At 41.5% G+C, this 27,215-nt stretch overlaps 1 protein-coding gene across 17 annotated transcripts in view; it reads left to right on the top strand.

Annotated features, from left to right (window-relative positions):
• Positions 1–25,026, top strand: part of SH3PXD2A (SH3 and PX domains 2A) — a 250,465-nt gene extending 225,439 nt beyond the window's left edge. For all 17 annotated transcript variants that reach the window (XM_083441520.1, XM_083441519.1, XM_083441524.1 and 14 more), the window contains 5 exons: positions 1,407–1,524; positions 7,176–7,510; positions 9,162–9,211; positions 10,888–11,007; positions 11,155–25,026. In XM_083441520.1, coding sequence (XP_083297646.1) covers positions 1,407–1,524; positions 7,176–7,510; positions 9,162–9,211; positions 10,888–11,007; positions 11,155–13,041 — 2,510 coding nt within the window. In that variant the 3' untranslated portion in view covers positions 13,042–25,026. The remainder of the gene's footprint in view (positions 1–1,406; positions 1,525–7,175; positions 7,511–9,161; positions 9,212–10,887; positions 11,008–11,154) is intronic.
• Positions 25,027–27,215: the final 2,189 nt, after the last annotated feature.

Below are 27,215 nucleotides of genomic sequence, written 5' to 3'. Positions count from 1 at the left end.
ACAATTTAAACATTTACTTACTTATTTTGAAACAGAATATTTCCCTACTGTAATCCTCAAGCACAAGAGAGTTCATGCATTGTGGAAAATAGCAACAAGACTCCCTATCACTTCCCCAAACACACATAAAGAAATAGCACATCATTTTGTGATCATTTCCCCTCTCTTTAGTCTCTGGATTCTGTATGCTGCTCACATGATAGCTGTCTGTGTGGCTGCCATTCAGATTAAAAAAACCCACCACCCTGCTATGTCCCAGTCTGGAAAATAAACAAATGAAAGATTATGAAACTGGTACTGTACAGGAGAGTAGTGTGAATGTTACACCAACTGTAAAATTAGAGGAGGAGTTGACTTTAGTGTGGAAAAGTCATTGATTGGTGAGTCTTTTACATGATCTGTTATCCTAAGAGGTCTTCCAAATTCACTGAAATGTCAATTTGAAACTTTGCTTATATAATTAGCTAGCATCTTAATATGCAGATGAGAGTCTCTGGGTACTTTGGAGGCATTTTCTTCTCCTGACTCTTGTTTTGGAAGGAGGTGGTTGTGGCTTGAGTTGGGGAGCTTGTGGCCCTGCAGATGTTGTTGGACTACAACTCCCATCAGTGAGTGCTAGCTGGGGCTGATGAGAGTTGGGACTCTAATCACATCTGGAGTGCCCCCAACTGTGACCTAGTGTAGAGTTGGGTAAAGTTCATAGCAAGTGCACAGTTAGCTAAAATGCTTTGTGATTCCATGGCTTTGCAAAGACTTAATAACCTGTGGTGGGTGGATAAAATGGGACTTCTAGCACTGAATTAACGATGTTGATTTTTAAAGAAGATACTTAGAAAGTGACACTTGCCTTTCTCTTGGGAGCACTGAAGTTTGGAGTGGAGTTAGGGGAGGTACAATATGATCTAATCATGAAAAAAACAAATACTGGCAGCTTGGTGCTGCAAACTTGTATTATTTCTAGGAGTGTGAAGATGATAGGTCAGTCCATTCCTTCGAGCTGGAGTAGTATTGGTCCCACTCCAGCTTCAGCATTCAGATTCCAGTAATGCAATGTTTAACATAACCATGTGTGTGCTAAATGGAGCCAGCTGGAGCAAGTTCCTCCAGTGATGCTTTGCTACTCTGGCAGAGAGCTTGATTTTTGTCAATACCATATGTAGGAGATGGGGGAGACCCCTCCTCAGGGACCCTGTCTCATTTGTTGGCATTGACGGCGCAGGGCGGTGGCGAGGAGCTGATACAGGCATGCTTAGCTAATAGGTACAGGGCCTCACAAGCAAGACTCCACCTCTGCAATGCTGCCACATTTTAATTGCTGCGAAATCATTTTGAATAGCAATCAGGAAAGAGCAACAGCTGGGGCCAGTTTTGATCTTAACTGATGTTGCCCTCTCTTTCTTTGCTAGAAGAGAAATATGTCACAATCCAGTCATACACCAGCCAGGGGAAGGATGAAATCGGGTTTGACAAAGGAGTCACTGTGGAGGTCATTCAGAAGAACCTGGAAGGATGGTGGTACATAAGGTAAAGGTTTAATTAAATCATTCTGGTGTTGGCAGGCCTTTTGCTTACTAGCCTTGTGAACACGGCATCTCACAAGTTGCTTGTATCTAAGAAAGGACCTCAGCATATTGAAAACAAAAATGCTGGTCAAGTTGTACAAAGCTACTTAAAATTATATTGAATATGTAGTTAAAATAATGAAGTACAATATATAGAAACGGGTGCGGGGAGGAAAAAGGCTTCTGGGGGATATGTGTGTCCTTCAAGTTGGGAAAAAATCCAAATCTTCTCTCGTGGGTGGTTGTTCTCTTCATTAATGATTGAGGTGAGCAGCTAGGGTCTCCCAGTTTGTAATCCTATGGACATTTTCCTTTGAGTAAGAACTACTGAGCACTGTGGGACAAGTTGCATGGGATTAATGTCGGCAGGTGTGATGTTTGATAACTTTGGAAAGTTGTTACCGTTGTGTGTGTGCGTCACTGCAACACAAGTTATATGACAGCAACAGCTCAAATACTTGTTAATATGTGTTGGTCAATGAATGACCTTGTTTTGCTTTTGTGTTTGTTTATTTGCAAAAATAGCTGATAGACTATTTTAGAAGAAATGTTTTAGGGGAGTCATGAGGAAGCAGTGGTGTGTTAGGTCTCTGTGGTGCTACACTTTGGCCTGTAAAGCAGGTATTCCTTTAACCGCTGGGGGCAGGGGGGCAGGGAGCAGTCTAATTTTCTCTTCTGGTGCCCTTAAACGGCTAATTTCAAGCATAAACTGGATTTTCTTTTTTAAAAAAAAAACCCTGGCGCAGCTCCAGAAACATTAAATGCCACGTAAGCAGTATGTCTTTGCAGTGCTCAGCATAATAGACTCCTGTTGCTTGGTGATAGGAGAGGGATGAAAGATGCAATGTGTATAAAGCCATTCAAGTTTAACTGCTGCAGTCAGATAAATATTGGAAGCAAATCCTACTGAATTTAATGGGGCTCCCTTTCATGTAAGAGGGCAAAGGATTGTCGTAACTGAAAGAATGGTTGGACAAAGGTACAGGTTTCCTAAAGAAGGTGTGGAATTCTGCTCCTTGTGTGGCTTTATAAACAAGTGTCAAAGGGAGGGTACAAACCTGTGGATCCTGACACATTATAAGGAGTTCTTTTGGGTAACTCTGGTGATCCCACCCCACCCTGGGATACTATGAACCTACCCCTTATTGCTCACTTCCTTTTGCATGTGGAACATATATTTTTCATAGGTTGTCATTTGCTTTGTAGTCTGGCCATCTTTAAGGCACTGGAGCTATGAATAATGGAACCACACAGAGTTCTATGTGTTCTATAAACATGTTCGCTGTTGCATCTTCCTGATTAACTCTCCCATCAATAACAAATGAAAGCCGATAGAAGGGGAGAAGATTTCCAACGTGATGAGCAGGGAATAGCTGGCCCATTGTCAGCTCTGCATTCTTCCCTTTTTAAATCATCCATGGGACTTTAATCCAAAGCCAAGGGTTCAGGAGCAGAGTGCACAGTTCTTTGCAGAAGGAGGAACAATATCACAAACTCCCCCTGATGTTATTGCTGAACTCCCTTTTTGTTTTTAAAATATTTTTTCTGGTCACTGCCAGCCTTCCTTTTATCTTTAGGTCTGCAGGGGCCTAGAATCTCTTGCAGTCTTCAGTATTTTCATTGAAGAGGGAGACCAAAGCCTCTAATTTTTAGCAGTGTTTACATTTTGTGCAAATGGGGAAGGCATAAATGAAAGCAGGCTAGAGCCCCTGCCCCTGGCTCAGCTTCCCTGCCTCCTGGTGTTGACTGTTTGGGATTATTTTGTAGTTGGATGAAGGCACCTTGCATGCCAGAGACTCTTCTCATTCTGCACATGCAGAGAAAAGCTATCTTTGCTGATGCATCCTCACGGAGATTCAGTCTAGGCTGAAGCCAAACTAGAAGGCCTTTTAAAAGCCTAGGAAGTATTCATCCTTATGTAGCAGAGGAAGCTTGGGGAGCGTCTGGTCCCACCCCTACTGTGCACGGCAAGACTATCTCCGTTGTGCATGTTTAGATGGGATCCACTACAATGCTATGGTCAACAGACCTGATTTTCCTAGACGGTGGATAGCTGACCAGAAGCTGCAGACTTCATTGCCAATATATCTACCTAAGGCATGGCAGCCTTCCACGGAAGAGTGTGGTTTTGGTCCACAATAACAAGAGTCCTTGCATATGAAACAGGGATTTCCTAATTTGCTTTCTCTTCCTCCTCTCTTATGAATTGAGTTGAAGGCAAGAATGAATGAAAGACAAGATATAGTGCTTAGGCTGGTTCTGAACTGTGGTTAAGAATGTCATGCTTGTAACAGCAGCATCAGAACAGCAAATGCAGTCCACTTGAAAAATGCCCCCATCTAAATCCATAGGATGTAGGTGCATGTTGGTGCACATACTTGGGCCCTCTGACTCTCAGGGGGCCCTAATAATGAAGGTGATGGGGAAATGCACTGAAAAGTGTAGAGTCACCGAATGATTAATGGAAAGATTTATAAACAACGCTGCAAGCAAATCAGAATAAATGCTCAACAAACCAAAGTGGGACTATTATAGTTAACAGAACTTTTGCCACACACAAAAATGCTTGCAAGAATGCATAATCGTAATGACATATGTGTCACAAGAATAAGATAAGCACTAATAATTAGGTAATAAGTTCCACGTTAAAGTCTTTAATGTTCACCTCCTTAAATAATAGTTTCCAAAATACATGGTTCTGTACTGATTCTTACTTCCCCCTCCCCGCTTTTCCCTTCCTGGTTTCCTTCCCTCTGGAGTAATTCCAGTATTCTGGAGCTGGAAAGCAGATGTTAACAGGGAAGAAAACGCTCAGACAAATGGAGGCCTCTCTCCCCCCCCCTTTTCTCCCACCCCCCAGTGTTGTTATAGTTTGGATGCTAACTTTTCATTCAGCATTTAAAAAACTTTTCGGGAATTGCAGTGTAGCCGCTTCTATATATTACCACCTTCTTGTTGCATCCCACTCTCCAGTGCATCTGAATGTTGTCCTCCCTCCCCTGCTCCATTTTCCTTTACAATATTATGAATGTTGAGAAGTGGTTACTGTTCTAACCTAAACTCTTAATTGAACTGTTGTCTTCCACAGCTATGGGAAACTGTGCGAGCAAATAGCCTGTCAGATAATGTGCTCAATGCAACTCATGGGGGATGAGAATGCAACTCATGGGGGACGCCAACTCATGGGGGATGAGAAACAGGGGGCGTCTGCTTCTCCTGCTGCTGCTGTGCAAGGGAAAGAGGTCTGAAGCACATACACACACACCCAGCTAGTGGTGGCAGGAGGAGGAGGAGTGGCCTGCCACTGAAGCTGCGCTGCCGCTGTATTTAGCTCTGCCCCTGGCTTCTCCTGACGTGCCCCCCCCCATTGCCCTTGAAAGCTGGCACCTCTGGCTTAATGAAATGACTGCACCCTATTTAAAAGTGGGGGTTATAACTATTACTGTTACAGGGAGAAAGAGCAAGAAACTGCTTTGGTGGATGAACCTTGATACTTGCTACAAGATTTTGTTTGGCTTTCATTTTTGCTGCAATTTTTTGATCACGTAGAATGGAACAAGGGCCAGTCTTAGGGTTGTGCCATGCAAGGGAACTAGTACATCTATGAAATCTGAACGTAAGAGTATAAGCACATAAGAATAACCCTCCTGGATCAGGCCAGTGGCCCTTATAGTCCAGCATGCTGTTCTCACAGTGGCCAACTAGGTGCCCATGGGAAGCCCACAAGCAGGACCTAAGTGCAATAGCATTCTTCCCTCCTGCAGTTTGCAGCAACTGGCGTTCATAAGCATACTGCATCCAACTGTGCAGACACAGTATAGACATTATGGCTCGCAGCACTGATAAACTTATACCCTATGAATTTGCTGCTACCCAATTTTGACAAAGCCAGTGACCTTTTTATCTTGCCCAGAACTCCTGTGCCTACTTGCATAGGCATATGAGAGTTAATCGTGGAGCTTGTCCTTAGATGCAGCTAACTCCAAGCACGTGTCTCTTTTTTGTGCTGAGCTAGGCTTCTACGTTGTGATTACACATATGTAAAGCTCCTAGGAGCAAGATTGTTTGGGGGTAGCTGGATCTTTTGTGCCTGGCCCCCAGTCATCTGCCCCTATTGCTCCTTAAGTGCAATGCTGTTTTAAACTAAGGTTACCAGACATCCCCGTTTCCCGGGGACAGTCTCCAGATTTACAAATCAGTCCCCATACAAAATCCATTGAAGTTGAAAAGTGTCCCCGGATTCATTGGAAAAAATCTGGTAACCTTATTTTAAACTGTTTGGCATCAAGGCCAGTACTCTGATTTGCTTATCTTTCTGCAAATGTGGGAAGTGGGAAGATGTCCACAGAGCTTCAGAATTAAATCTGAGCGTCTGCATTGGCTCTACATGACTGTGATCCAGTGAGGCTCAGGGGAAGAACTTCAGCCATGGGGTGTGCCTACCTTGATGACAAGGGGGGGCAGCGGTCAAAGAATCTTGTATTAATAGTCACTGAAATAAAGAAAGGCTTTGTTTTTCTCCCCTGCTGTGCTCTTTCAGACTCCCAAAAGGAGGGGAGAGAATTAAGAGTGCACTCATTTGACTAACCAATCACAATGCTGTCCTGCTCTCAGAGTTGTTGAGCAAGTAAAAGTATGAGGCATTTGAAGAAAAGAATCTCATGTTAAGCCTTGTTTCTTCCTGTAGGCAGTTTCTCACTTCCACAAGTTCTATTTTCTCTCAGCCCCTAGTCCTGAAAGCTTTGCTCACCGGCAGTGAAGTGATCCCATTGCTCACTGCTGCCATTGGAGGGCTGCGAGAGGACTGCCCAGGACAGTTGTAGAGTGTGGTGGAAGTGGCTTTCCCATGCTGCTCCCATGCTCAGTTATCCAGAATGGAAGTGGCGAAACCTGGACTGCATGCCAGTAACAGCCTCAAGACTTTTTCTCCCATGTTTTTTGAGAAAGACATCTTTTGGATGTCTTCTGTGTTTGAGAGACCTGGAATTGTGAGTACTCTTTATCCTTGTGAGCCCTGATTCAAAGTAAACTTTATTACTTTATTACTATTATTATTGGGTTAGCTCTCCCAATGCGGGGGGTGCTTCCAGATGGGCATCAGTGTTCCCCTTGCATGCTCCCCCCCCCCTTTAAATGTCCACATGAAATTGTTGGCATAAAAGTGCCAACCCACCCCCCATTTTTCCATTTCCAGGTAATATCCCCAAGTCTAAAAATCCCTTCTCTAACTACCCATTTAGTGATATCTCAATGACCTCTTTGCAAATTAAGGACTGCCTGGAAGCATCCAGGATCCAGGGACTATTGGGTTTTGTATTTCCAAAGGAGGATTCTTGGAGCACACTTACCAGTTGCCATGCAGCTAGGGCTGATGGGATTTGGAGTTTAACCGTAGCTAGAGGACCACAGGCTTATAATCTCTGCTTCATTTCAGTATTGCAGCACTGACCGGCAACTGTGTGGTTATAGTCACTTTCCATTAGTAGGGTTTTTTTTGCATGCATTTTAAGGTGTGCGTGGGGATTCTAATCCTATTCCTGTACATCATCCTGCAACACCATGTCAGATTTTGAGGCACAGAAAACTGAATATATTTGCGTTTTCTATTTCTAGGTATTTAGGCAAAGAGGGCTGGGCCCCAGCCTCGTACCTGAAAAAAGCAAAAGATGACCTTCCATCAAGGAAAAAGAACTTGACGGGGCCAGTGGAAATTATAGGAAACATCATGGAGATCAGCAACCTGTTGAATAAGAAATCCTCTAGTGACAAGGAAACCCAGTCAGAAATTGAAACAGCAGAATCCCACATCACCAAGAAGGAAATAAGCTTGCCCATCTTATGCAATGATTCTAATGGCAATGCCATGATGACTCAAGACAAACAGATTTCAAAATTGGCACAGGGTTCTCCAGCCATCGCACGGATTGCACCACAAAGAGCTCAAATAAGTAAGGCCATAGTAGACTCCTAGCTGCTTATTTACTGCTGGGGCAGGTTGGAAGGGTCAACAATGTCTGATGGATTAAGGGAAATACTAGTTGAGAGCAGCTTCCTCAGCCCGGTTCTTCAGATGTTTAGGGGACTACATCTCCCATCAGCCCCAGCCAGCATGGCCCAGTGATCAAGGGTGATGGGTGGTGCTTTTACATTGGGCCCTCAAAAGTTGTTGGACTCCAACTCCCATCATCCACAGTCATCTTGCCAAATGGTCAGGAATGATGGGAAATGTCATCCAACAACATATGGGGACCCCAGCTCATTCTTAAATCTAGAAAATGGGTGAATTTAAAGTTATATGATTATACCAATTAAGCCATTAAAAACTATGATTGAAACGAGAGGTTTGTGAAAATGGAGTTGGCACAAGAAATATACAAAGGAGGAGGGAGGATAGATAGATAGATGAATGCATATGACAGCAAGTCTTGCAGGGCAGAGTGGAATATTAATATGGAGTGCAGGCTACACCTGGCTTGGCCCCTTGGCTGATGTTTGTCTGCAAAAAGTCTGACAACCACCAGTCTGTGATTGATTGCTATGATCCTGAATGTGACATGATTCCTGCATAGACTCGTCTTTTGGGAAGACATCTGACGCCCCCTTCTGGTGAACTGCTCCTAAAAGTCTAGATTTCTATATTAGCACAAGGGTTTTTCAGTTGTTCACATCTAGAGTGATTGAACAGACATAAAGAGGGGGCATGGAATCAATGGCAGCAAGCTCTGCTTCAGTACAGTCACTTGAAGGTCAGAACAGAGCCCACAGAAGTATAATCCTGTCAGGGTTCCAAAAGCCATGTAGAGAGTCATCTGTATTTACAGCTCTGTTTTCATAGGCTCCATACAGTTCTCACTTGAAGGTGTGCAGAATGGAGACAGGGACCATATGGTAATCTTGTCCCCCTCTCTGCATGCAAAGATCACATGAAAGGAGCTCCATTGTTGTGAATAGCCATGCCATCTTTCTGGGAATCATAAAAAACAAGACAAAATTCCCATACTGTGTTGGCTTAACTCCAAAAACCCACTGGTTTTATTTTGACTTATTTGCACCTTACCCCCACCATCAGTTCCATCCAACATAATTTGGCAAGATTAAAATAATCATCTGTTTTAATTATTCTTCTCCCATGTCTCAGATAAAGCAGATCAGTTCTGGCTTCAGCACATAGTAACCCTTTTGGGGTAAGGGCAGGTGAAGACCTTATCATTTGTCTAGACCTCTTAGAGCTTGTAGACAAGCCTTTGCCAACCTGGTGCCCTCCAGTTGTTTTGGACCCCAACTCCCATCAGCCCCAGCCAGCACAAGTTGTAATCTAAAACATCTGGAGCTTGTGGGAGTCTTGGAGAGTTGTCAGTCCTGTTTTTATGCTGACTTTGCTGCTCTGTTGGTTTTCATAAATATGTTATTTGTATTTTGTTTAAAAACATAAGGTGCCCAGGAAGGCTTTGCGCCTTAAAAATTGTTATAAAATTATTGTAAGAAATAAATTATTTTATTTTTCTTGGACACATTAATTTTTATTTTAATTGCTGGCAGAACATTGAAGCTTGGGTGTGCCTGTTCTGTTTAAATATGGAATATTTCTTCTCTCACTAGGTTCTCCAAATCTAAGAACCAGACCTCCCCCAAGAAGAGAATCTAGTTTGGTGAGTGCCAATTTCTTTTATACTTCCAATGGCACTTGCAAATATTTAACTTTGCACAAATGCAACACCACTGGGGCCTGTTGCACTCAGGTCCCAGTGGAACAGGAAGAAAGAAAGTGGGAAGAGTTACCCTCTTTTGTTTTCCCAGTTGTGCACATACTACTTTTATATTGTTTTTGGCCACATCCACACCATACATTTAAAGCACTATGATACCATTTTAAATGGTCATTGCTTCTCCAAAAAAACATGGGAAGTGTAGTTTAATAAGGGTACTGAGAGTTATTAGGAGGCCCCTATTCCCTTCACAGAGCTACAGTTTCCAGAGTTTTCTAGGAAGAATGATAGATTGTTAAACCACTCTCAGAATTGTAGCTCTTTGAAGGGATCTCCAAAAACTCTTAGCACCCTTAAAAACTTCAGTTCCCAAGATTCTTGGGGGGGAAGAAGTGGCTTTTAAAAAGTGATATCTGAGTACCTTAAATATATGTTGTGGATGTAGCCTTGTCAAAACAACTTGTCAAAAGTTGTTTGGAGCTATTAGTGATCCATGAACTACAGCTGTATTACAGAACTGAGTTTTATTCCATCCCCCCACATACTCCTGTCTCTTCATTTTGAGTTGTACCATACATAGCTTATAATGTGAATATGTACGTGCAAGCTTCCACGTCTTTAATGTACTAGACCAAGTCTGTCCTTAAAATACCTATTCCTGCCACACCCACCTCTATCAATTGCAGGCCTGGATTTGCTCATTCCAGTGGCATGCCATTTTGTAACGCATTTAATCTAGACAAATATAAACTATCCGATGAAGAAAGGCTCTTCATCCTGTTTCTCTCATCTGCCTTTTTTTCCCTTCACAAAAAAGGTGGGAGAAGAACTATACACTGTCAAAACGGTTTAAGCAATAGTTAAAAGGTTGGGTTGAATAGAGATTCTTTCATTGTGTGTATTTGAATGTTTTCTCTGTGTTCTACCTCCCTCAGGTCTTATAATCTTGCTTGAGTGATTATAACTATTACTGAGGTGAACCCTCAGTGTTGCCCTTAATGTAAAAAATAAAACCCCAAAACCTAGGCACCTCTGCTGTAGGATTTCTACTATGAAGCAATTTCCACTTAATATTTTTAAGTTGTTCAAGGCTTGTGAGTTTTACGCTCCTGTGCATCCATCCACATTATCCAGTCATTTAAAAACAGGGAATGGAGATGGCAGCACAGTGGGTCTTCCTGCTTCAAGGGTTTTCGTCTTCTTCCCATTCCGTAGGAAGTGGAAATCTCACTAGTATTTGAATTGAGGAAGTTTAAACTGACTGAGAGTTGCGTCACTGGACTGGTAACACCCATTCCCCTTGATTGGCCACCAGGTTTAAGGGATAGCTGGACTACAGTTCCCATTATCCTTGGTGATTGGCCATGTCACTGGATCTGATGGAAATTGTAGTCCAGCAATATCTGGAGGGCCACATCCTAGCTACCCCCTGATGCAATGGCTTATGAGCTTTTAATATCTGGGCTGACATTTATTCATCTCACTTCCTTGCTTAAAATGCAAGCAGCTTTCTTAAAATAAAATAAAATAAAATAAAATAAAACCTTAATTTTCCCTCTTTCCCTCTGCACCCTATTGCCACTTTTAACTACTCTCCTTATTGCCTTTTCTCACTGCAGGGCTTCCAGCTGCCTAAACCTCCTGAGCCACCATCAGTGGAAGTTGAATACTACACCATTGCAGAGTTCCAGTCTTGTATCTCTGATGGGATCAGCTTTCATGGGGGACAAAAGGCGGAGGTAAGCCTAGAAAGGGAAACAAGCTAATGAGTGATGCGTAGCTGCTAAACCTTAGGCAGAAATGAGACGATAGCATAGATAAAAAATAATGTGCTATTATTTTGTCTTTTTCCTCCCAAACTAATCTCTATGTTAATCCCTCTCTAGGTTATCGACAAGAATTCTGGTGGCTGGTGGTATGTGCAGATTGGTGAAAAGGAAGGCTGGGCTCCAGCATCATACATTGACAAAAGGAAGAAGCCAAATTTAAACAGGCGAACAAGTACTTTGACCAGACCCAAAGTTCCTCCCCCAGCACCTCCCAATAAATCAAAAGACTCTGAAGAAGGAACAGTTGCTGGAACCATATCTTCAGGAGATGCCCAGGACAAGCAAAAGTATGAGGAGCCAGAGTATGATGTGCCTGCCTTTGGTGCTGACTCTGAGTCTGAGCTGAGCCAAGGGGAAGATGGCAGCTTGGAGAGAGGCATGTTCCATCTACTCAAGCCTTCCCCTGTGTCATCCCTCCAAAGGGCAAAATTCCGAGTTGGAGAGTCATCTGAAGATGTAGCACATGAAGAGGAGACCATCTATGAAAATGAAGGCTTCAGGCCATACATAGAAGATGCTCTGTCAAGCAAAGAATCTAGTGGGGACTCTGATTCTCAAAGAAGTTCATCACTGTCTCTGATCCAAAGAAATTCTCCGTGTTCTGTTTCTCCCAAGTCTTCCCTCCTGAAGCCCAAAAGCGACAAGAGCATTCAGCCAAACCTTGGGAAGCCGCACTACCCCCGGAATGAGGAGACAAAGCCAAGGTCCGCTTCAGACGTTGGTTTAAGTAGCATGCCCAAAACTGGCCTAAAGAGGGATACTGGGGAGGCAGTGTCTAGCAGGGCAAAACCAATGGTGAGACCAAAACCTTTCCTGAACAAAGCAGACTCCCAAAGCCAAGAAAGGATGGACATCAGCACTTTACGTCACCAGCTGAGACCAACTGGACAGCTGAGAGGCGGGCTTAAAGGTTCAAGAAGTGAAGAGTCTGAAAGTCCACCTCGGACAGCTTCTGGAAACCCAGAAGAGTCATTCAGAAGAAGCTCTGCAGATCTCATTCCCACTCATTCCCATGCCATATTCTACTCCAGCCAGCCAAACAAGGCAGAGAATGAAAACAACTCCTTAAAATGTATCTATGTAACTACTGATTCTTACCAGAAAGTTCAAGATTCTGAGATCAGCTTCCCAGCGGGGATAACAGTGGAAGTTCTGGAAAAGCAAACAAGTGGGTGGTGGTATTTGAGATATGGAGACACAGAAGGCTGGGCTCCTTCTCACTATCTGGTACTGTCTGATAACCAACAACGGGAAACCAGTTCGAATGAGGCTAACATCTCAGTGGCCAAGAACAGAAGGAATGAAAACAAATCCAACAGCTTGGAGAAGATAGAGAAGAAGGTCCAAGCACTCAACACCATCAACCAGAGCAAGAGAGCAACACCTCCCATTCCCAGTAAACCACCTGGTGGCTTTTCTAAAACATCTGGGTCTGTCAAATTGCGGAATGGGGTTAGGCAACTAGCAGTGAGGCCACAGTCAGTGTTTGTCTCCCCACCACCCAAGGATAATAACTTGCCTTGTTCCCTGCGTAGGAATGAGTCTCTTACTGCCACAGACCACCTGAGGGCAGTACGCCGCAACTCTTCTTTCAATGCTGCCCAACCTCAGACTAGTGATTCTAAGATAAAGCACACTGATCGGCTGGGTTCTGAGGGGTCTGAGACAAGTTCCTACGTACCTTCTGAGCGCAATGGAATCCCAGTGTCCACAGTCAGACCCAAGCCCATTGAAAAATCCCAGTTCATTCACAATAACCTTAAGGATATCTACATCTCCATTGCAGATTATGAGGGGGACGAAGAAACTGCTGGATTTCAGGAAGGCGTCTGCATGGAGGTCCTGGAAAGGAACCCAAATGGTTGGTGGTACTGTCAGATCATGGATGGAGGAAAACCTTTTAAAGGCTGGGTGCCCTCGAATTATTTGGAGAAAAAGAATTAGAGTCTTTAAATTCCATTATTTATACTTTTATACTGTGTACATACGGAAGGAAGGGGGGAAATACAATGATTTTATTCCCTTTTTATTCTATCTAATATACAATGGACTGTTGATCTGACCTTTGCTATGACCAGCAAGTCTGCCGTCTTTGAGGGTGTTTGAAGGAATTGGCTTGTTCAGCAAATATCAAGGAAAAAGGCAGCTGGAACTAATGGCATTCTCTTTCTGTTTTGGTGAAGACTTTCATAATTTTGAGTGCAACGTGGTTCATTATTCCACCATCCTGGTTGTCATAAAAGGAAACCAAATGTGTGCCTTTCACAGTATAGTTTGGACCTGTGCATCCACTTGCGAATGGTGGGGAGTTTGGTGCCAACCTGGACATGTTAAAAAAATCAGCTTGTTCATTTCTTCCACATGGAGTGTTTCCAAGCTGTGGATGAGTCTCCACCACCAGCGAGATATCTTTAAATCAGCAGAGCAAGTGGGGAAACTCAAGAAATCCAGTGTTGGCCCTTGGCTATCACATTCTTGTCTCCAGATTGAAGACTTGGAGCTTTTTCACTGTGCATTGCTAGTACCTGACATTAAGTGCATATTGTCAGTTTCCCCCAATGGCATCGGTCATGCTTCTGTCCTGTGGTGATCTCTGTGTCAACTGTTTGGGGAAGGGGTCAAGTTTTTTTTACTATTATTATTGGAATTAGATGTGTAGTCAAACTTTAATGTGGTTCCTAGGTGTTTGTATGCACACTAAAAATCATGTGTTTGCAACACACCTCTTGTGCAAACTTATTGGTCTCAAAATTTAATGTTTTATTTTGAGGTTCTTCTGAACAACCAATATTGAAAGTACTTTGAAGGGGTTTGTCACATACTTTGCTATCCAGAGCCCCATATTGGACTATGAAGCAGCAAAGTTTCATCTGAATGCAGGGAATATCAGTTGTCTGTAGCTTAAAAGGGGAATCTGCTGTTCCACAAAGCCCCATTTGCTGGCTCATGGACCATCATGGGTTTGGCTCCTTGGCCATCCATAAGCCTTTGCTAGAGGGAAAGGGATTTCTCAAGAACTCTTCCCTTCCTCTTCATTTTGCCCAGGTCAGAATTACCAGGCTTGCTTCCACCAGTGCTTCTGCACAGCTCCTTAAGTTGTGCATGCACTCTGCTCCCATCCCAAAGCCCCATAAGGCTTCTGCTCTTGTGGCCACACAGTGGCCTCCTGTGGCTTGAAAGCCAGGCCAATGAGTCATGTAACACAGAGGTGATGGCTTCTTCAGAGCCATCTGCATGGATCCACCTGCCAATCCCTTTGGGATGTATTACAAAGAGAAAAAGTTAAAGTAGATGAGTTGGCCCCGAGTGGAAAGGATTTGCTTCCACATAACGGGCCTTTGTTTTGCAGGGGCTTTCCATTATTTCCTATGAAGGGAAGCATATATTCATGTTCACAGGGATTGGATCTCTCTATTGTGCATGATGTAAAAACATTTCCTTGCCAGTAGAAGAGAGTGAGGAGTTACTTTTCTGTAAGGAGTAAGGGATACCTTGAAGCCACTGCATCACAGCCAATTGCCCACTCCAGGTGCTACTTGAGGTGCAGGAGTGTCTATATGCAAACATGGAGCTTCTCCGTGTCCATGCTCTTCCGCATGCCTTTCATTGATAGAGGAGTGATACCCCGTGTGCATCCTCATTGCACATGGTCAGAGTCAGTGCCAGTGCAGGAATTGTGCATGCATGTCAGAACTCTCACAGTGCTTAAGATCAAGAATACTGGGAGTAACAGATTGCATGTGGCAATGCCTCAAATAAAAACAAAGCAAGGAGACCCATACAGTTTGTATTTAAGTGTTGTTTCCAGATATGAATGCCCATTCTCAGCCAGCAGAGAAGCATCTGTGTTTACAAAGTTGGGGCAGGGAAGAGAGAAAAAAGCCATGCATTTTACTGTCTGCACAATTGTTTTAAATTTGTATATTTGTGGGATGATTTTTATTTTTGAACCATCTGTGTCCTAAACTTCTTATTTCCCCCTTTTTTAAGAGCAAGCAGTAGGAATCACTCTTCTGTTGTATTCACTTGAATGTTCCTTTGTGTTGGGAGAGAAGCACCTGATACTTTCAAAACCTGCAAAGCAGTTGAATGAGAACACTATTGAGTGGAGAATGTACCTGTTCAAGCACCTGCACACATGGGCAGTCTCTCCATTTGTTTCTACCCCCCACCATTGATATTTATAATCATGAAACTTCAAAGATAGAACATTTGTGGGAGAGCATGGAAAAATGAAAAGCCACTGGGGGGGGAAAGGCTTGGGTGCAAAGTGTATCCCCCTCCCCGTGGCCTCAAACACCAGCCCTTAAATAAACTTTATAATTGTAAAAAAGGAAACACCGGAAGGCCTTTGCTTAAGAATACCGACTCTCAGATGAGAGTTTGATGTCTCTGTCCTGAGGCCCAGCATTTTGTGTGTCAAGAGAAGAAAACCAGCTGTGTTTGTGTTACTGTGCAAGAATAAATAATATAAATAACTCTTTCATCTTCCAGCAACACTTCATGCCTTCCACTAGGTGAAAGATAAAAGAATGGGAAGATTTGAACGAACTGAATGGATACATTTCTTCCAAAGGATTCAAAATCAAATATATAATGGGGAGATGTTTGGTCTTTGGGAAACATTACATAATTCTCACTTGATTCATCTCTCTTTCTCTTTAAACAAAAATATGGTGTTACGCGTCTTGAATCAATGAGAAATGTTGGGGGAGGGGTTGATTTCTGCAGCTCATGTGCCAATTGTCCTTTCAGTTTGATCTGTTAAGACACCATTAAAGTTTGGCTGCCACCACCTTCCATACTATTGCTTTATATTGGATAAATAAGCATGGAAGAAGGGTTGGCTTGTGCGAAGCAGGAAGGAATGGAGAGGCCTCAGTGGAAGAGCCCGTGGGGAGAAGGTCATGATCTACACTGCAAAGTAAAAGGTGTAGGTGTTTTTCCTGAGCTTTTCTTCCTAAGGCCTAGCAGCTCTGCCTCTTGGAAGTTTCTCTTCATTTTAAAAGTCTGCTGAAACCTTAGCAGCCATTGTTAAAAGAACTGCCAGAGCTGCTGTGAGATTATAAATAGAAGTATTATGTTCTTCTGCTGGACAGTATTAAATAGAGCAAAACCATAAAGTAATCTGCTAGATTGCAGTACTAATAGTAGTGATTTAGCAACTCATATTAATGTTTATGATTTATTTTTTAACAATAATGATAAGGAAGTGGTTCATTATTTTTGAATTAATGCACTTTAACAATTTAAACCAAAATGCAGAAAAAACCAAGTGCATTATTTAAAGGTGCAGTATAAATTGTCATTTTTTTTAAAAGTTCACCTATTTATTAAAATAATTTATGATTATTTAAAAATTGTACTATACAGTTTTGTTCTAAAGATGCCATCATCTCCTGGGAAAGCATTGAGCCATTGGACTCTCAAAATACAGTAGATTCAGTTAGCAAGTGTCAACTTTCTGCTAAGGAAAAGGGACATATATTTCAGATTTGGAGAGCAGTGGATCAGCTAGTTATATTCCTTAAACGTATGCAGCCCTGAGTAAATGTGAGGAGCTGATCTGAAGTAGTAATTGAACAAGCCCCCATCCCACCACCAGATTCCCTAGATGTCTTCAATATATTCTGCTAGCCCCCAGCGCTTAATGGATGACTGTTGACCATTCTCCAGTCCCATGTGCAGAAGATCGCTGTCTGCTAAATTGTTCTAAATTGTTCTCCTGAGAACATACGCCTTTCTTGCTGCATATTAAGCATGTGGCTGCTACCCACAAACACAATATCTATTTGCTATCAATATGATACAGAGCAGGCATGGTTTTCTTGCAGAGGTCTCCTATTTATGAGATCAGTTTGCTCATCAATAATTACTGAAAGATGTATACAAATACTTGAGGAGTAGGATCTATTGTGCATAAAAAAAGAAAGCAATATTCAGTTGCCCAACAGAGGTGGTCCAGTAGCCAATATTATAATATACTTTATGTGATTATGGTGATGAGGTTCTGAGCAAGTAGCAAAGTTAACTTCTGAGCTGCTCTCAGCTTTGCATCTACTTGCTGTTCCTGATGTTGTGCTTTCTGCAAGACACACACAAATATATTTGTGTGCTTGTGCACACAAGATATAGCTTGTGCATGCACATATGTTGGACAAGCTTGGAGGCGATTTCATGATGTATGAAAGGGGTGGAATAAAGGACACTAGAAAGCACCTTTAGTCAGTTTCACTGTTACTGGTATGCAATTTACGTTTCCCACTTTAGCTGATAGGTCATACCTAGGAAACTTTTTCAGAACTGGAAAATTAAATGCAGCACCAAGCCTATTCACAATTACTTGTGACAAGTCTTCATGATCTCACTGCACAAACACTATAGTCCCATTCAAATGGTTGTAAAATACCTGTAGCATTTTGGTGGGAAAAAGTATTTTGTACTTCTAAAAACTAATCAAAAATCAAGTTGCAATTTAATAATAATTGTACTTTCGGAGTTAACTAATTCACTTTTTTAATTCTCCAGGGAGCTACTGAAAAAATATTTTGAAGTCGGAGTGCCCTCTTGTGGAAGGAGGAGTGGCTTTCTAGTTATTTTCCTGATTATTTGAGATTACCTTGGTCATCCATGCTTTCAAAAAAAATATGTGAAATGGGAATGATTGAGAAAGCAAAAGTTAAAAAAAACAACCAATCACCTTTTTTTGGAAACCAAAAACCAAAAATTTGAAACTTTTTCTGCTGTATACTGCAACTTTAATAATAATGAGCACTTCTGAGTTCGTTATTGCGGTTTTATATAATGCCTGAAAAGATACTCTTCCTGTTTTGTTTTGTTTTTTAATTCTAGTGAACACTATTTCTCTTTGACTCTTCCTGCATATACCTGTTGCCTATTGCAATTTCTTTCAAGCTGAGACTTAAGTTTATTTCTCAAAAAGCTGATGAGGTAGCAAACCTGTGTCTGCAATGGATGCTTCCATCCTTGAATGATCCACCACATCCACAAACTTACCTGCATAGGCCAGGTAAGGTGTAGCCTCGAAGTCATTTCCTTAACATTTTGTTTTCTGTATGCAGGAATTCTTCTTTTGTTTTTTGTTCTTGTTCCCTTTTGTTTTTCTGAGGCAGGTCTTTCAATCAGAACTTTCTTGCAGTCTGAAGTGGTTCAGTTCAGATAAAGGTTTACCGCCTGGCTCTTTCTTGAGAACTAGGCCTCACTGAAAATTTGAATGCCTGGTTAACATATATCAAAATATCAATTTGGAGCCACCTGGGCTCATGTGAGGCCAGCCAAGAATTTGACTACAGCTGCCGCCCACCACACCACTCCCAGCCATATCACTGCTTATGAAAGTCCCATATTTCTGAATGTTTTGCTGTGTAGCATTGGGCTGATATGGGGAGGGGTGCTGCTGAAGGAAACCATGGGCGTAAAGCTCCTTGGAACTCGCTTCAAACCCTTTTTGGATTCTGGCCCAACTTTCCAGTGACTGAAGTCCTTGTCAAAACAGCCCCTCTGTGTGAAAAAGAAATAGCACTTACTCCTTAACACATCTATAGGGAATTAAGTCTCATTGACTCCGGTACAAGTGTTGCTTAGGGTCACAGCCCCAGTTGAATACAAAATAATTTGGGTGGGGCTTCTTTAAAATGCTCATTTGTACAGGTAACTGGCAAGGAACATTACAGACTGGCTAATTCTGGACTAGATTCTGAGGTAGGCGAACAAGTGCATTTGTGTTTCAAGTTTACAATGCAGGAGCAACGTCTGCATTTGTCTCTGATGATGAGCAATTTCCAAAAAAGTTTCTTTCAGTAGCAACACTGAACATTTTGACGAAGGCATTATAGAATTGTTTGTTTAAACTACTTTCAAATATTAGTGTGGCATATTTTATTGTAAAATTATACTCATTGCTTTTCTCTGTTTAGAAATGTGTTAACGTGCTTTCTATCATTTATGAGAAACCGAAGGGAATCTGGGTTAAACATTCATTATTTTCATACTACTAGCATTTACAGAATAGAAATACTAGTATTTAAGTTTAGATCTCATTAGCTAGTTTGTTCACTTACATTTTTCTCATGTGTATGTGTGTGTTGTTGGGTTTTGGTTTTTGGGTTACGTGTCCCCCCCCCCCTTTTTTTCCTTTTTTTCTTTTTTTTCTTTTTTTGCATTTTCAAGATAAAATCCAGTTGGAGGATATGTGCAATATTGAAAGAGATTAAACAGGCCCCTCATCCAGGACTTAAAAGTGGAACGCACAGTGTGATTTTTAAAAGTCTTGCCATTATCCAGTCATGCACTCTTGGGGGGAAAATGAGGAATGAGAGGAAGGGAACCATTGAGAAAAGGAGAGGAGGCAGCAGAAAATTTCTGGTATAAATGGATTGTAAGTGTGAATTTACTGTGGTGGCTGAATGCAGTAGTGGTTACACAAGTGCATCACACTTGAATAGATGTGTGACTTGTGTGTGTGTGTTAGTGACTGTTCAACACCCCTTTTCTTTCTAATACTCATTTTTTCTTCCTTACAAAATTCAGTTTGTTCAGCTAAGGCTGCTTTCTTATACTCACCTAGGAGGAAGTCCCATGCAAGTCAGTGGGGCTTACTTCCGTGTAGACATGTATAGGATTGTGCGGCTGGGTGCTATTAGTTAGCATGGAATACATGCTGGAGCTTGGAATAGATGTGTTGAGGGGAGAAATCACTCATGAGACAACATGAGGATTAATTGTATGCTTGAAGCACAGCATGTCAAATCAGTCTCTACCTCATGATTCCTTAGTGCTCCATGCAAGCAAAGATGAGCTTGTTGGTGCATGCCCTGCTATATCTCCTTCCACTGATAAGAACAGGAAAGGTTCCTGTCTTTAGCAGCCCAGGATCAGGCTCTGCATCTTTGTGCTGGGCACTTGTACTCAAGTACTCAAGCCTTTGAACTCACGGTGAGGCAGTTCCACAGCAATATTGCTTAAATATTCATGGGGGAAAAAAATCCTCTTTCAGCGCATTCCATGGGTATAGCCAGGCTTTTTGTTAGGGGGGGCAGAACCTCAGTTTGCTATGTATTTTTATTGAATTTTATTGGTTACGCGGGGCAGCTGCCCCTCCCTGCCCCCCCTTGGCTATGCCCATGGCGCATTCCTATATATGCCTATTTGGAGTGAAGCCTTATTGTGTTCTATGGGACTTACTCCCAGATCCCAGTGGATCTTGTGCAGGAGCATTATTTGGTGATTTTTACACCTCCAGTGTTCTTAGAAGAAAAAGGAAAAAAGCAACTGAGTCCAGGAGAGCAACATAAATTTGCATTTGGCATCAGGAGACCCTGGTTCTTGTCTCAGTGTTTAGTTTCATGAAATTTGAACTCTGTGCATGCACACACAAAGTTGGCAGGAAGAACTACACTGCTGACTGTAATACATTTTAAATCACAACTGAATTTTTGCTGCTAAATAGTCATAATCCATCTGCCATAATCCAAGCCTCCTTTTTGAGACTCTAGGCATACACGTTTGCAGCTAAATCAGGGGTACTGTACATAAACTAAGCATTTAGCAGGTACGGATTGGGAGAGCTGAAGGGGTTTTTTTTGTAAATATGTGCTTTTTTAAAGGATGTGGGTATTTTTTAATTTTTAATTTTTTGTAGATGTGTCGAGATCATTGGCAAATACATGGAAAACTCATTAGGTCCTCAAGTGATCTCATGGGCTTTATGTCCTTGCTTCAAGGTTCCTATTAGCGTCTCGGTCAATTCCTTTACCATATCTGTTCACAGGTTGTTGTTATTTTTAATTTTGATTTTTGTGATATTTGAATCAAGTACTGTACATGTGACCTTGCCCAGCATCCTTGGAGGTCAGTAATTGGAGCTCCCTGAGCCAGCCCTTCAAGTGCTGTTGCTCAAGTCTCCACAGCACTGTATAGAGCCTTCTGGAATAACAATTTAAGAGATCCCTCTTTTACTTTTTTAAAGTTTTTTTTAAAAATAATAATAATAATAATAGTGGTGAGTGCTTGAGTATGCATGTGTGCATGTTAAAGTAGAAGTGGTGGTGTCTGGTGGTATTGCAAGCCTGCTTTGAGTAAGACTCCTATTTGGAATCAGGTTTCTGTTTTCAGGGTTTTCTCCTCCTAAGTTGTGATAAGATCTCTTAGGCTCAACATGACCAAGTAAAAGTGGGTCCCTTTCAGTCTAGGTTTACAGGGTGGGCTGGCCCCACACAGCAGTATTTTAGATGGTTGATGAGTGCAATTTTCCCTTTCTTTAAAACCAAATTGACTGAAAGTTTCACACTGTCGTTTTAACACATTTTCCTTGTGCAACATAACAGCCACTATTGTCCTGTTCTGAGACTCCTGTTTGCTATTAAACCAAATTGGCTGGGCCGGGGAGGCTGTAATCTTTTGGTAACAGTCAAAAGAGGTAACTGGATTATGACTGAAGAGGAATAGATTGGATCTCCATTTTTTTAAAAAAGGAACATATATATATATATATATGCCTGGTCTGACATTCTGGGTGCTTTTTGTGTTTTAGTGCATGAACATACATCACTGCTCTGTGTTTCATCTGTGTCTCCCATTATTGCCAAAAGTTCAGATTCACATATTGCAATATATGAATCTGTATCCTGAAGTTCGTAATCTGAAGCAGTAATGTTTTCTATATCAAGTAGTCTAGAGGTTCATGAAATGACTGGAGCTGGCATGACAGCATAGCCAAGTTGTGTTTTTAAGCTGGCTTTAATCCAAGTGGCTCTACTTCACTTACACAGCCAATTGTTGATGAGAAATGAAAGATGGAGCCAGCTGGTGATCTCATTTTTGCAGCATTTTAAAACTTGCCATCTCAGCATTTTTGGTTTGGCAAAGCTTCACCTACACCTTTTGAGCCAGAACTTTATTGGGGATTGTGTGCAACAAGTTCTAACTGCAGCCTTTTACTATGCAAAAAGTTAACTGGAGAGTTGTTTATGAGTTTGAAATTTAGAGACTTGTGCAGAAAACCAAAAGCAGGCAGCAAATTACTGTTTTGCCTGAAATCTAAAAAAAGAGTAATCAATAAAAAAGGATTAAGGTTTCCTTTTTGCAAGAAACAGTATGGACAGTGAAGAAGAATTTGAATGCCTTGTGATTGTTACCAATCTTCCAAGTAGTTGATATTGAGTATTGTTCTTTCAATGACCCTCTTGAAATGGTTATTTAACATAAAGGTGAATGTAATTGTCAAAAGTCTGAGAGAGTATGTTGGTGAGGAGATGATGTAGGATGTGTGGTTGGTTCTTGGGCTGTGTGATAGAGATGGGGAGTGGAGTTTGCTTTTGGTTTTGTTTGGCTAGTTTTTTCAGAAGGTTTATTATTATTATTATTGAAGTTGGATTGGTTACTGTTGGGAGAGCAAGTTGAAGATTGAATCTTTTTTGTGGTTGGATTTGTTATAAGAAAGAATCCAGGAGGGAATCAAACTTTGGAGAAAGAAAAGATAAAGAGTCCTATGATAGATTTGGGTAGTCCTTGTCCATTTATTTTTCCTTTAGCTAATCTGTTCAAACAGTTGAATGTTAAGTACTGTTAACAAAATATGGGGTTGTTGTTTTTTAGTCCACCCCTAGATGACCACTATTGTTAAAAGTTGCATGTGACCTTTAGTGGATCTCTAATAAATATGGAATAGAAAAAAGCAGAAGATAAACAAAACTAGCTGTTGCATTTTACTGTTATTGTGCTCATTATCAAAGTTTATAGGAAGAATATAAATCTGTTTGCATAGTAAAATGGTTTCTGCAAAAGGATGTTGGCCACATTCACAAAAATCATTTGGGGCAAGTATTAGTTTTGCTTAAATCATCTCACAACAGAGAACTATGGTGAAATTACCTTAGCTCACATCACCATTTCTTTAATAGCGACTGGGGAAACACAGTTAACCTTTAAAATATCACATTAGTAGTCTCTGTACAAAACAAGCGCAACAAAGGATGACACCTGTTTGATCTAACTTGGTCCCCTCTAAAACTGATTTTGGAATGTCCCAGCAATCAAATTCACAAGAGGAAACTAAATGTTATATGCAGTAAATTACCTTCTTATAGTTAAACAAAAAAATCTATTTTTTGGTCAAGTAATTTTAAACAACAGTTGGCCTTTTCATGTAACCTGTGATATTGAATGAGAATTTGTGTGCTGGTTAGATTTTTGCCATTTCCAGATTTCATTTCAAAACTTGAGGCCATGTTACACTGTTGATGACCTCCTTGGCCCATCATGGTTTCACCTTGTTTGAACAAAAGGTTTTGCCAGAACGAAAGCATTGTGGAACAACCAAGTATGTGAATATTCAGTCTGGTGCCCACTGGGGTTAGTAAAGTGGGAGTCATGATGGCAGTGCAGTCAGAAGGTGGCCTGGTAGTCAAAGTCAGAGTGGTTTTATGATCACAACTCATCTGATAATGATTTATGGTCCCACTCTTGAGATCTTCAAATTCTGAAATTCTACAGGTTTGTCTGTCTTTGTTATGGCAACTGGAGCTTCTGAAATGTGATTTGGAAGAAGGTGTTGTACTGTTGCAGTTGTTACCAATGTAAATGTAGATCCATCCAGGTGGAACAATTTATATCCAGGTATTATAAGGAGATTGTATGAGTTCTTGGCATTGGAATTTGAGAGGTGAGTGCTGCACTGGATTCTTGCATAGACTCATGGTGAAATGCTGTCAGATCAAATAGTTGTCATCAATATACTTCACTAAAAGATTTAAAGACTCTAAGGCATAATAGCTCCATATTCAGTTTTTTTCCCCCACCAGCAACCATGTGCTATTAATGATTCTTGATAAACTGATCCCTAAATATAGAAACTAAATCTTTGTACATGTTTTGGCCCAACAGTCCTCTATTTTATGGCTCTCTCTGCTATAGGCTCCTTGTGCTCAGTTCAGTCTTGTTGGCATCTGTGTGCCTTAGATGATGGCATAGCAGAATGACCATGGAAACAGCAGTTCCTTTTTTGAAATTCCATCTGGTCTACCTTTGTACTAAGATTAGGCTGAATCAGAACCCCTGACTAGGAAAATGTCTGTGTGATGTGCAAGATTCTATACAGCGAAAACAGTTCTAAGTGTGTACAGCTTGTCAATATACAGTTGAGGCTCAAGTTTTCACTTTGGCTAATGATGCTTTTTATAAGCACCATGTGGGCAACATGCAAAGGGAGATGTGTTCTCCTAAGATCCCTTACTATGTCCCAGAACATGTTGGGGCACAACTCTTCAGATCCTGTGAAGCAGCACAAAACAGAGTTGTGCTCACCACTCTTAGCCAAGATATCCTTGGGACTATGCAGTGCTTACACTTGGAAGGGAATTGAGAAATATTGCCACTCTAAGCGCACTCACATGTGGGGACACAGACTAGTTATTAGTTAGAGGCTTTTTATGTTTGTTTTAGGGACTGCCAAGAGAGACTAGGCTGCAGCCTGTTTTACTCCCAGGTTTTTGCAATGTGAAATCACAATATAATATTCAATGTCTCAGGCAGAGAGGACTTGATAACTAACTGTACCTCACAGTCATCTCCCAGTTTACTCATTGCTTGGACCAAAGGTGGTGCTAATAATATGAACTTTAATTTTTATATTTATGTTGTTGTTGTTGGGTTTTGAGTGTGTATGTGTTAAATCAATGATGCAAGTGTCCTGTTAAACTAAAAAGATCTTACCCAGGGCATCAGGCACTTCAAAAACCCACAAAATACCTTTGGGATTCAGACATTGTACATTTGGAGAAGGGTAAAGGACACTCTTATCTTCAAATGCTTGCAAATTGTAAGTTGTTGCTTTTTAAATTTCCATTTGTTTACATGGTCTCTTCTATGTCCTATGAAAAAATAATAAAGTTTTTGATCTTTTTAATTGTGTTCCAATTGTTGTTTAGTTTCTTTTTATTGAGTTTGTATTTTATTTATTGTATTGTAGTTCACAAAAAATTATATGCCACATGATTTTAAGTAGAAGAAAGAAAAAGAAACCCCAAAGCAGTTAAAATTGGCATCCCTGGAGTGTAGGCTTCAACAACCAACCTTTATTTCCGCCAACAGCTGAATATGCAGCTTTCTACTGTAGCTTCTTGTCTGCACAGCATATCTTGTCCTTCCTTGCAAGGACAACAGTGGTCCCTTATGGACAGAATGATCAGCATCCTCACAAAAATAAATTCCCAATGATCTTTTTTTTTTTTTTTAAGAAGTACTTACGTTGGCCTTGCTGTATCCATGAAACTAAAGGAGGTAAGGAAATAACAAATTATCATGGAGGTATAAATATGGAAAGGAAACTATTAAGGCAGAAAAGGTAGAAATCCTTAAACCACTACACACTGGTTTTTAAGTAATTCAGGTAACTTCAGAACTCATGATTTAAGAATTACCTTTTCTGGATTGGAATGTGAAATGAGCCGAAGAAGTGGAAAGAGGGGAAGCTGCTTAAGGCTCAAACAAGCCATTGTCCATTGGCTCCCCAGATTCTAGACAGGGCATTCCCAGCCCTATCTAGAAAGGCTGGCGATTGAACCTGTTCTGTTTTGCATGCAAAGCATGTTCCGCACCATTGACCTACAACCCTTCCTTTATTTGTAAGACTCTCATCAGTGTCGTATGAGTAATATGGTTTGCAATATGTGACGGGCACTTGAGTTCAAAAGTGCTCTTTAAAAGTGCCCAGTTGTGAATTCATTTGAATTGGTGTTGATAAACACAATGCACTTTTTGTAAAATATAAAGCTTTAGGGTAATAGGTACTTCTTACACAGTCCTTGGTTTCCGGCATGCTTATGGGTGTCCCTTGCAACACATTTTTTTTATGTGCAACCCGTAGTTTACCACTTTGCCCTTCACTCTTCAATAGAGGGTGGCAGTCACTAAACTAGCCACTAGGTGGTGGTGATGATCCATCACTAATGTTTCAGACTCAGTTTCTCACTAGCTTGGTTTCCCTGTCAGGCTGTTTTCACAGGCTGCACTTAATTCCAGGAAGCATTCAGGGCACTGAATTTCAAAGAGGTCAAGTGGGTGGGTGTGCTTGTGCAACAATTAAATGGCAGAGTTAAATCTACCCCGAGCCTTAAAAGTATCCCAAGGAGAGCAGCCGGTCCTGGTGATTTCAGCATGTAGGATAAGAGCATAGCAGTAAATTTTCTAAATCAAGAGAAACTCTGAGGGGGGTGTGGTGTGGTCAGAAGGCACATAATGCAGCAAAACTCTTGAAACTATGCAGGTCTGTAACTGACTGGTCAGTGCCTGGATGGAAGACCACCTGGGAACTCCATGCTGCAGTGAGCTTCATGAGAGAAAGGTAGGTTCTAAATAACTCACAAAGGGTGCTGTGTTTCTCGTAGTACTTTTATAAACACAGGTGGTGGAGACGTGTTTGAGACCCTGGAGCAGGCTTGCTCAACCTAGTGTGTGACAGACATTGCACTGCATCAGCTCTGACCATTGGCCATTCTGCCTGGAGCTGATGGGAGTCCAAAACAAGGCTGCCCTGGAGGATGCAGAGTGCTTGCTAGCCAAAGAAGGGGGGGAAATTATACCGCCACAAAAACCATAACGCCTCACCCATAAATAGCTGGCCCATGAGGTACCCATGAGGTATTGAAGGAAGTCAAATAATAATAATTTCTTATTTGTACCCTGCCCATCTGACTGGGTGGCTTCCAGCATATATAAAAAACTTGGTTACGAACACCACCTTCTGCTTCTATGATTCTCAAGGAACTTGTGGCGGAAGGGCAGTTGAGCTTCTGCAGAAAATAACTGGGATGTAGCTGCCCAGCTACTTCCTGTCCCTTTGGACCAAGATGTTTCTCACTAAGAAATGTCATTCTGTGTGAAGGAATGTCTTGTTCATGTATGATCAGAAACAGTTTACCTAGCAGAAAAGGCCCTCCTGTGTTCAATGAGACAAGCTTCCAAGTTATGTGTGCTTAGGTTAGTGGCATTTGTTTCAATAAGTGGAAATAGACATACTTCACTGACTCCTCTGCTCATTGACCATTGTATTGTCCCCCCCCCAAAAAAAAAAATGTAAGCATCCCACACTAGCACCTCCA

Source organism: Podarcis tiliguerta, assembly GCF_965153285.1.
Source record: "Podarcis tiliguerta genome assembly, chromosome: 5".
Classification (NCBI taxonomy): Eukaryota; Metazoa; Chordata; class Lepidosauria; order Squamata; family Lacertidae; genus Podarcis; species Podarcis tiliguerta.
The sequence above is the reverse complement of the archived record's forward strand: the minus strand, read 5'-3'. Positions and strand labels throughout refer to the sequence as shown.